The sequence below is a fragment of the Hyperoodon ampullatus genome (assembly GCF_949752795.1).
Source record: "Hyperoodon ampullatus genome assembly, chromosome: 1".
NCBI classification, from domain to species: Eukaryota; Metazoa; Chordata; class Mammalia; order Artiodactyla; family Ziphiidae; genus Hyperoodon; species Hyperoodon ampullatus.
In genome coordinates this window covers 102730052-102742129 of record NC_136914.1, presented here as the reverse complement: position 1 = coordinate 102742129, position 12078 = coordinate 102730052, and the positions used below count along the sequence as shown (strand labels likewise).

At 38.0% G+C, this 12078-nt stretch overlaps 1 protein-coding gene across 1 annotated transcript; it reads left to right on the top strand.

Annotated features, from left to right (window-relative positions):
* Positions 1 to 8173: 8173 nt before the first annotated feature.
* Positions 8174 to 9763, top strand: LOC307049429 (importin subunit alpha-1-like; the record flags this gene model as incomplete). Its single annotated transcript, XM_079698987.1, is given in 3 exon segments — positions 8174 to 8902; positions 8904 to 9475; positions 9477 to 9763. Coding segments are annotated over 3 exon segments (1587 nt in total). The 3' UTR covers position 9763.
* Between the last annotated feature and the right edge of the window lie 2315 nt (positions 9764 to 12078).

Below are 12078 nucleotides of genomic sequence, written 5' to 3'. Positions count from 1 at the left end.
TTGATTCACTAAGAAAAGGCCACGGGCGGGGGAAGGGGCAAAACCACATGCAGATTTTATTATAGTGATGGTATAATGAGTTTGGGTTTACTATAGGTTATACGCCTATGTAGTCTGGGCATGCGCAGCCTGGGGAAGTTTCCTCATGTCACTCTACTCCCTCTTTATCAGGATAAGTTGCCTATCACCCGACCATAGTTTCTCCTGTTCTGAATGGGGTCAGGTGAGGGTCCCCAGATAGTTGGGGTGTAACTTGACTACTACCTTCTTGTCTTTCCACCACTGTCACCTCCTTGCTGTTAATGTCCGACTACCTAACAGAAAGACTTTGACTTACACTTTGAATAAGACGGGAAGCCATCACAATGCTTTATGAATACTGTTGATATGATCTAATTTTGTTTAAAAAAAATCTCTGGCTGCTATATGGAGACTACATGTTGGAAGCAGGGAGAACGCTTAAGAGAATACTGAAATAGTCCAAGTGACATAGATTAGATTGTGCTACAGTGCAGGGCATGATTTGATTGTGTAGGTGTTTATGTGCATGTGTGTGTGTAAATTTTAAGGAAAAAACTTATTGGCTATTAACATGACTTCTTGGATGTGGGGTGAAAAAAAAGAGAGAGTCAAAAATTGTTCTACTTGTGACCTTGATAAAAGGTTCTTTGAACTGGTAGGTATGAAAGTCTGATTAGAGTGAATTTAGGAAATAATTGGAGGTAAAGAAATGGAGTCAGTGAGTAAGGCAATGTTTATTTAGGAGTTTGGTTTCAAGAAAGAAGGAAAAATGAGATAGTTACTGAAGGGGAATGTGAGGTCAAGACAATATATTTTTTTTGTAAATAAGAGACGTTATAGAATCTTTTGCTATTATATCTATAGAATTTGTTCTAAGAATGATACACTAGAGAAACAAAATGATGGATGAGGAAGGGTAAACTAACTGGAGCACTGTCTTTGTTAAGCAAGAAGGGATGAGATCTAGTTTACAAAGGAGGTTGGTTTTGGAAAGGAGTATAAGAGTTTACCCCATCCTAACAGTAGTTAAAACAATTTAGATGAAAGCAAAATTTACTTATTCATGGGTAGAAGGAATGTGTGGAATATCTCTTTTGATTGATTCTATTTTCACTAAGAAATGTCAGCATGTTCATCTATTGATACCTTGTGGAGGGAAGAAGTAGTTCTTGAGTCTGAAAAGATGAAGAATTTGGAGAAACAAAACTAGGAAACTAGGAGAGTAGAGTAAAAAAATATAAAATGGTTAAATTGGTTCTCAGGACTTGTAATTGACTGTTTTTTAGGTTCATCAGAATGGAATTTAGATTGAATATGAGACTATTTTTCCTGAAGAAGATAGAGTTTATTTTTCCCTAATTTGTATCAGTAATAGACGAGAGAGAGAGGGATTTTTCTTCACTTTGCTACCATTCTTATGTTGTATTATCTTAAGACTTGATTTAAACAAAATAATTATTTCCCCCAACAGATTTTGCATATAGAGCTAATTTTTCTAACCTCATTGATGCAAGGTTAATCCCATGACTTTTCTTTTTACTTTTATATAGTAAAATTATCTAATTATCCTTAGTTCAAAATAAATTTATTTTAATGATTAAAATATCTGCCTATATGTAATGATTAATTTTATGTGTCAACTTGGCTAGGCCATGATACATAGATATTTGGTCAAATGCCAGTCTAGATTTTTTTTGAATGTATTATTTTTAGATAAGATTAACATTTAAGCCAGTAGACTTTGAGTAGAGCAGACTACCCTTCATCATGTGTGTGGGTCTTGTAAAACAAAGAATGTTGCTTGCCATCAAGTCATTAACCATTGTAGTTCCTGCCATACAGTATACCCTGAAAGGAATTCAAGATGAAGTGTTCTGTGTTTTGCATATAGGGACCCCTAAATAGTTCAGATAGTTCAGATTCAAATTCTAAAAAAGAATTTCAATGACCTCAGATTCTTGTATCTTCCAATACACAAAAAAACACTAAAATGATTAACTTGAGGTATCTGTTCATTGTGATTAGAAGTAATATTTTTATGCTTGACTACATGTATGACCCAGCCAAAAAATTCATATGTATATACTAGCCCCTCCCCGATCTCTTCAGAGCAGTGCCTCAGAGCTATCTGAGAGGCTTCTCCCAGGCTATAGTCCTCAGTAAGGTCCCCAAATAAAACTGAAGCTCACAGTTCATGTGGTGCATTGTTTTCCGTTGACAGCCTCATCCAATCAGTTGAAGGCTTTAATTAAAAAGAGACTGAGCTCTCTAAAGGAAAAGGGAATTCTACCAGCAGACTGCCTTTGGACTCAAACTGCAAGTCTTTCCTGGATCTCTAGTCTGCTAGCTTGGCCTGAAGATTTTGGACTTGACAGCCTCTACAATCACATGGGCCAATTTCTTAAAATCTCTCTCTATATATCTATCTCAGTATCTATCAATCTATCTGTATCTATCTATCCATCTATCTACGTATACACACATACACACACACATGCATATCCTATTGTTCTGTTTCTCTGGAGAAACCTGACTAATAATATACTATATAACAGGCAAACTCTGAATCATGTTTCTGAATCATATTTCAAGTTCAATTTATATTCTCCTTCTGGCCTAACCTGCTATAAAAGGACACCTGAAGTGAGTACAATTGATTTTCTTTCTAATTTTCCCTAGTCTTATGCTTCTTTTCCTCACAATCTCTCCAACTTGCTAAACATGGTGTGTGAGCATTCCAGTATTGCAGCAGTAGCCATGTCAGGTCTACTTGACTAGTACTATCATGATCTATCACTGACATCCTCTAAGTTTAGTGGGTAATCAAACTCTATCTCTTGTGGAAAGCTCTGTGGACTTTTCAGAGACTGTTCTCTACTGGGGATTCCTCATCTGTATTTCACTTAAGAGAAGTCATACTTGCACCATATGGTCACTTAAAATCCCTCCTGTAACTCTTCTGAGAGGGTCCACGCCTCCTCAAGGCAGGCAGTTGAGAAAGATTTTTAAATAACTGGTCTCCATCCCCATTTTTAGTCCCTGAGAGAAAGCTCTCATAATTTTGTGCCCCAACAAACTCTGGGAGGATTCCTCCTGAAGATACCTCTCCTGGTTCAGTCCTTCACAAAGTCTTCATGAAACTACCCCTCCTGGCCCTGTAAGCAGACTGCAGGGGACAAATATCAAAATTTGTTTGGTCTTTCATAAACCCACTTGACTGAACCTGACTTGGCAAAGGAAATAATTCACTCCCTTTCTTCATTGTGACACAAGTGAATATATTACAGAGCTGTGATATTTACCAAAGAAATTCTAATCCCCAATTTCTTGAGATCTTAATTTAAATCATTTTATATCCACAATCTGAATCAGCCACTAGTGTTACAAAATATAATTGTTAAACCTAAGTGAAGCAAAATGTTTTTGTTCGATAGTTTCTGTTTTCCTCTGTTTCTCAGAACAATAAATTCTAATTCTAATGATATAATATGTAATTCTAAACATAAATATTTACATGATCTTTTCTATTCCAAAAAAGGATATAATTATAAGGTGTTGTTGTTGGGATTGTTTTGTTTTTTGTGTTGATTTCTTTTTTAAAGTTTGCTCATTTCTGGTATAGAATTAATCTCCTTTATTCATTTAAGATTTAATCATATATTTCTATCAAACAGTTGGAACAAAAGTACATGAACACATAATGAATAAACTTACATAATTTAACAATTGTGTGAGGATCCTGGAAGTTTATGCTAATAACCTGAAGTTTGGCTGAACCCAAATGAGTGAGTTCCTGGTCACTCAAATAAGAGAATAAAATGTGAAGAAGTTCACAGGTGAATTCTATCAAACATTTAGAGAAGAGCTAACACCTATCCTTCTCAAACTCTTCCAAAATATAGCAGAGGGAGAAACACTCCCAAACTCATTCTACGAGGCCACCATCACCCTGATACCAAAACCAGACAAAGATGTCACAAGGAAAGAAAACTACAGGCCAATATCACTGATGAATATACATGCAAAAATCCTCAACAAAATACTAGCAAACAGAATCCAACAGCACATTAAAAGGATCATACACTATGATCAAGTGGGGTTTATCCCAGGAACACAAGGATTCTTCAATATATGCAAGTCAATCAATGTGATACATGATAGTAATAAATTGAAGGAGAAAAACCATATGCTCATCTCCAGAGATGCAGAAAAAGCTTTTGACAAAATTCAACACCCATTTATGACAAAAACCCAGCAGAAAGTAGGCATAGAGGGAACTTTCCTCAACATAATAAAGGTCATATATGACAAACCCACAGCCAACATTGTCCTCAATGGTGAAAAACTGAAAACATTTCCTCTAAGATAAGGAACAATACAAGGCTGCCCACTCTCACCACTATTATTCTACATAGTTTTGGAAGTTTTAGCCACAGCAATCAGAGAAGAAAAAGAAATAAAAGGAATCCAAACTGGAGAAGAAGAAGTAAAGCTGTGACTCTTTGCAGATGACATGATACTATATGTAGAGAATCCTAAAGATTCTACCAGAAAACTACTAGAGTTAATTAATGAATTTGGTAAAGTAGCAGGATGCAAAATTAATGGATAGAAATCTCTTGCATTCCTGTACACTAATGATGAAAAATCTGAAAGTGAAATTAAGAAAACACTCAAATTTACCATTGCAACAGAAGGCAAAAAAAATCTAAGAATAAATCTGCCTAAGCAGACAAAAGACCTATATGTAGAAAATTATAAGATACTGATGAAAGAAATTAAAGATGATATAAATAGATGGAGAGATATACCATGTTCTTGGATTGGAAGAATCAACATGGTGAAAATGACTCTACTACCCAAAGCAATCTACAGATTCAATGCAATCCCTATCAAACTATCACTGGCATTTTTCACAGAACTAGCACAAAAATTTTCATAATTTGTATGGAAACACAAAAGACCCTGAATCGCCAAAGCAATCCTGAGAAAGAAAAACAGAGCTGGAGGAATCAGGTTGCCAGACCTCAGACTATACTGCAAAGCTACAGTAATCAAGACACTGGAACAGAAACAGAAATATAGATCAATGGAACAGGATAGAAAACCCAGAGATAAATCCACACACATATGGTCACCTTATCTTTGATAAAGGAGGCAAGAATATACAATGGAGAAAAGACAGCCTCTTCAATAAGTGGTGCTGGGAAAACTGGACAAGTACATGTAAAAGAATGAAATTAGAACACTCCCTAACACCATACACAAAAAGAAACTCAAAATGGATTAAAGACCTAAATGTAAGGCCAGACACCATCAAACTCTTAGAGGAAAACATAGGCAGAACACTCTATGACATAAATCACAGCAAGATCCTATTTTTTTTTTTTTTTTTTTTGCGGTACATGGGCCTCTCACTGTGGTGGCCTCTCCCGTTGCGGAGCACAGGCTCTGGATGCGCAGGCTCAGCGGCCATGACTAACAGGCCCAGCCGCTCCGTGGCATATGGGATCCTCCTGGACCAGGGCACGAACCCGTATCCCCTACATCGGCAGGCGGACTCTCAACCACTGCGCCACCAGGGAGGCCCACAGCAAGATCCTTTTTGACCCACCTCTTTGAGAAATGGAAATAGAAACAAAAATAAACAAATGGGACCTAATAAACCTCAAAAGCTTTTGCACAGCAAAGGAAACCATAAACAAGACAAAAAGACAACCCTCAGAATGGGAGAAAATATTTGGAAATGAAGCAACTGACAAAGGATTAATCTTCAAAATTTATAAGCAGCTCATGCAGCTCAATATCAATAAAACAAACAACCCAGTCCAAAAATGGACAGAAGACCTAAATAGACATTTCTCCAAAGAAGATATACAGATTGCCAACAAACACATGAACGAATGCTCAACATCATTAATCATTAGAGAAATGCAAATCAAAACTACAATGAGCGGGCTTCCCTGGTGGCGCAGTGGTTGAGAGTCCGCCTGCCGATGCAGGGGACGCGGGTTCGTGCCCCGATCCTGGAAGATCCCACATGCCGCGGAGCGGCTGGGCCCGCGAGCCATGGCCGCGGAGCCTATGTGTCCGGAGCCTGTGCTCCACAACGGGAGAGGCCACGGCAGTGAGAGGCCCGCGTACAGCAAAAAAAAAAAAAAAAACTACAATGAGGTATCATCTCACACCAGTCAGAATGGCCATCATCAAAAAATCTACAAACAATAAATGCTGAAGAGGGTTTGGAGAAAAGGGATCCCTCTTGCACTGTTGTTGGGAATGTATATTGATGCAGCCACTATGAAGAACAGTATGGAGGTTCCTTAAAAATCTAAAAATAGAACTACCATATGACGAGCAATCCCACTACTGGGCACATGCTCTGAGAAAACCATAATTCAAAAAGAGTCATGTACCACCATGTCCATTGCAGCTCTATTTACAATAGCCAGGACATGGAAACAACCTAAGTGTCCATCAACAGATGAATGGATAAAGAAGATGTGGCATATATATACAATGGAATATTACTCAGCCATAAAAAGGAATGAAACTGAGTTTTTGTAGTGAGGTTGATGGACCTAGAGACTGTCATTCAGAGTGAAGTAATTCAGAAAGAGAAAAACAAATACCGTATGCTAACATATATATATGGAATCAAAAAAAAAAAAGTCATGAAGAACCTAGGGGCAATACGGGAATAAAGATGCTGACCTACTAGAGAATGGACTTGAGGATACGGGGAGGGGGAAGGGTAACCTGGGACAAAGTGAGAGAGTGGCATGGACATATATAGACTACCAAACGTAAAATAGATAGCTAGTGGGAAGCAGCCCCATAGCACAGGGAGATCAGCTCTGTGCTTTGTGACCACCTAGAACAGTGGGATAGGGAGGGTGGGAAGGAGACACAAGAAGGAAGAGATATTGTGATATACGTATATGTATACGTATATGTATACTTTGTTATAAAGCAGAAACTAACATACCATTGTAAAGCAATTATGCTCCAATAAACACCTTAAAAAAATTTGAAGAAGTTTACATACACAAATGGTTTTACTCGTTAACTAAAACATACGGATGCCTTTCTGTTGAAATCTAAAATGAGTATTTCTTTTGTTGAGTATTAGAATATATTTTTCCTTTCTATGTTCAACTAATCTACAACAAAGGAGGCAAGAATATACAATGGAGAAAAGAGAGTATCTTCAGTAAGCGGTGCTGGGAAAACTGGACAGCTCCATGTAACAAATTAAAATTAGAACACTCTCTAACACCATGCACAAAAATAAACTTGAAATGGACCAAAGACCTAAATATAAGGTCAGACATTATAAACTCTTAGAGAAAAACTCAGGCAGAGCACTCTTTGACATAAATCACAGCAAGATCCTTTTTGACCCACCTCCTAGAGTAATGAAAGTGAAAACAAAAATGAACAAATGGGAACTAAATAAATTTAAAAGCTTCTGCATAGCAAAGGAAATCATAAACAAAATGAAAAGACAACCCACAGAATGGGAGAAAATATTTGCAAACCAAGTGACCAACAAGGGATAAATTTCCAAAATATACAAACAGCTCATGCATCTGTATGTCAAAAAAAGCAAGCAACCCAACCCAAAAATTGACAGAAGATCTAAATAGACATTTCTCCAAAGAAGACATACAGATAACTAAAAAGCACATGAAAAATGCTCAGCATCACTAATTATCTGAGAAATGCAAATCAAAACTACAATGAGGTATCACCTCACACCGGTCAGAATGGCCATCATCAAAAAATCTACAAAGAATGAATGCTGGAGAGGGTGTGGAGAAAAGGGAACCCTCCTACACTGTTGGTGGGAATGTAAATTGGTACAACCATCAGGGAGAACAGTATGGAGGTTCCTTAAAAGTCTAAAAATAGAACTGCCATATGATCCAGCAATCCTACTCCTGGGAATATATCCAGAGAAAACCATAATTTGAAAAGATATATGCACCTCAGTATTCATAGCATCGTTATTTAAAATAGCCAAGACACCATCCTCGGGCTGACCGTAGTGGACGTTTTGAGAGCAGTTGATCTGTAGCCTGTGTGCCCCACACCACTTCCTGTGGAAGCTTGAGCCGGCTGTGTAGCTTTCTCTCTTTTTCTCATAATGATGTCCACCAATAAGAATGCTAATTCACCATCTGCCCACCTTAACAGATGCAAGAACAAGGGGAAAGACAGTACAGAAATGAGGTGGCACCAAATAGAAGTTAATGTGGAGCTCAGGAAAGCTAAGAATGGTGACCAGATGCTGAAAAGGAGAAATGTCAGCTCTTTTTCAGATGATGCTGCTTCTCCACTGCAGGAAAACCACAACAACCAGGGCACTGTAAATCGGTCTGTTGATGACATTGTCAAAGGCATAAATAGCAACAATTTGGAAAGCCAGCTCCAAGCTACTCAAGCTGCTAGGAAACTGCTTTCTAGGGAAAAACAGCCCCATATAGTCAGCATAATCCGGGCTGGCTTGATTCCAAACTTTGTGTCCTTCTTGGGCAGAACTGATTGTAGTCCCATTCAGTTTGAATCTGCTTGGGCCCTCACTAACATTGCTTCTGGGACATCAGAACAGACCAAGGTTGTGGTAGATGGAGGTGTTATCCCAGCATTCATTTCCCTGTTGGCATCTTCCCATGCTCACATCAGTGAACAAGCCATATGGGCTCTAGGAAACGTTGCAGGTGATGGCTCGGTTTTCCGAGACTTGGTTATCGAGCATGGTGCAGTTGACCCACTGTTGGCACTTTTGGTGGTTCCTGATTTGTCATCTTTAGCATGTGGTTACTTACATAATCTTACCTGGACACTTTCAAATCTTTGTCGCAACAAGAATCCTGCACCCCCCTTTAGATGTTGTTGAGCAAATTTTTCCTACTTTAGTTCGTCTCCTGCATCACCATGATCCAGAAGTTTTAGCTGATGCCTGCTGGGCTATTTCCTACCTTACCAATAGTCCAAATGAATGGATTGAAATGGTTGTGAAAACTGGGGTTGTACCCCAACTTGTGAAGCTTTTAGGAGCTACTGAATTGCCAATTGTGACTCTCACGCTAAGAGCCATAGAGAATATTGTCATTGGGACAGATGAACAGACTCAGGTTGTAATAGATGCAGGAGTACTTGCCACATTTCTCAGCCTGCTAACAAACTCCAAAACTAATATTCAGAAGGAAGCTACGTGGACAATGTCAAACATCATGGCTGGCCGCCAGGACCAGATACAACAAGTTGTAAATCATGGATTAGTCCCATTCCTTGTTAGCGTTCTCTCCAAGGCCAACTTTAGGACACAAAAGGAAGCTGTATGGGCTGTGACCAACTACACAAGTGGTGGAACAGTTGAGCAGATAGTATACATTTTTCATTGTGGCATAATAGAACCATTGATGACCCTCCTAACTGCGAAAGACACAAATTATTCTGGTTATTCTGGATGCCATCTCAAATATCTTTCAGACTGCTGAGAAGATAGGTGAAACTGAGAAACTTAGTATAAAGTTTGAAGAATGTGGAGGTTTGGACAAAATTGAAGCTCTACAAAACCATGAAAATGAGTCTGTGTACAAAGCTTCATTAAACTTGATTGAGAAGTATTTCTCTGTGGAGGAAGAGGAAGATCAAAATGTTGTGCCAGAAACTACCTCTGAAGGGTATACATTCCAAGTTCAGGATGGCACTGCTGGGACCTTCAACTTTTAGATTGTACATCTGAGGCATAAAGTTGTTTGTTGTGTACTATGTCTGGTAGAAGTCTGCCTTTCTGTTTCTCTACTAAGAACTCTTTACACGTGGTTTGTTATTGTAGCACTTTTTACAAAGAAACTATACTTGAACAGTTCCAAACTGTACATACTGTATGAAGCTTCTCTCAATGGGTTTCTTATTTCTATGTCGAATTTCATATCTTGCAGTGTCCTGTGAATAAAGATTAAATTCCACTCTTTTCTTTAAAGAAAATAAAAAATAAAATAGCCAAGACATGGAAGCAACATAAATGTCCATTGACAGACGAAAGGATTAAGAGGATGCGGTACATATATACAATGGAAATTACTCAGCCATATGAAAAATGAAATAATGTCATTTGCAGCAACATGGACAGACCTAGAGATTATCATACTATGTGAAGTAAGTCAGACAGAGAAAGACAAATATCATATGATATCGCTTATATGTGGAATCTAAAAAAATGATACAAATGCACTTATTTACAAAACAGAAATAGAGTCACAAATGTAGAAAACAAACTTATGGTTACTAGGGTGGGAAGAAGGGGAGGGATAAACTGGGAGATTGGGATTGACATATACACACTACTGTATATAGCACAGGGAACTCTACTCAGTACTCTGTAATGACCTATATGGGAAAAAAGTCTAAAAATGAATGGATATATGTATATGTTTAACTGATTCACTTTGCCGTATAGCACAAATACACACAACATCGGAAATCAACTATATTCCAATAAAATTAAAAATTTAAGAAAAATTTGAAAGGAATTTGTAATGGGATTTTTGGTACCTCCATTCACTGAAACATTTTCTTATTTCTGTGCTGAATTTTTTTTTTTTTCCGGTACGCGGGCCTCTCACTGTTGTGGCTTCTCCCATTGCGGAGCACAGGCTCCGGACGCGCAGGCTTAGCGGCCATGGCTCAAGGGCCCAGCCGCTCTGCGGCATGTGGGATCCTCCCGGACTGGGGCACGAACCAGCGTCCCCTGCATTGGCAGGCGGACTCTCAACCACTGCACCACCAGGGAAGCCCTGTGCTGAATTTTTAATGGAAAAGAATTCTCAGTTGGAGAAAATCACTAATATATGTATTATAAACATGATCTTTTTAAGAATATGCAGTTAGTTCCTCTCACAGCCAGTATTTAAAGAGAAAGTAGCCAGGAAATTTATCTTGTGAATTTCCCCAGAAGATAGCTTGTTTGTCAAGCAGAGGAAGAACACAATTAAATTTGTATTAGTACCATTGTACAAGCTTTTTCTTTTTATATATACAGTAGTTTCTTATTAGTTTTCTCTTTTATACATATTAGTGTATATATGTCAACCCCAATCTCCCAATTCATCCCACCACCACCCCACCACCACTTTCCCCCCTTGGTGTCCATACATTTCTTCTCTACATCTGTGTCTCTATTTCTGTCTTGCAAACTGGCTCATCTGTACCATTTTTCTAGATTCCACATATATGCATTAATATATCATATCTGTTTTTCTCTTTCTGACATACATCACTCTGTATGACAGTCTCTAGATCCATGCACATCTCTACAAATGACCCAATTCCATTCCTTTTTATGGTTGAGTAATATTCCATTGTATATATGTACCACATCTTCTTTATCCACTCGTCTGTCAATGGGCATTTAGGTTGATTCCATGACCTGACTATTGTAAATAGTACTGCAATTAACATTGGGGTGTGTGTGTCTTTTTGAATTATGGTTTTCTCTGAGTATATGCCCAGTAGTGGGATTGCTGGGTCATATGTTAATTCTATTTTTAGTTTTTTAAGGAACCTCTATACTGCTCTCCATAGTGGCTGTATCAATTTACATTCGCACCAACAGTGCAGGAAGGTTCTGTTTTCTCTGCACTGTCTCCAGCATTTGTTGTTTGTAGATTTTCTGATGATGCCCATTCTAACTAGTGTGAGGTGATACCTCATTGTAGTTTTGATTTGCATTTCTCTAATAATTAGTAATGTTGAGAAGCTTTTCATGTGCCTCTTGGCCATCTGTATGTCTTCTTTGGAGAGATGTCTATTTAGGTCTTCTGCCCAATTTTTGATTGATTTCTTTGGTTTTGTAATATTGAGCTGCATGAGCTGTTTATATATTTTGGAGATTAATCCTGTGTTGATTCATTTGCAAATATTTTCTCTCATTCTGAGGGTTGTGTTTTCATTTTGTTTAGTTTACTTTGCTGTGCAAAAGATTTTAAGTTTAATTAGTTCCCATTTGTTTATTTTTGTTTTTATTTCCATTACTCTAGGAGGTGG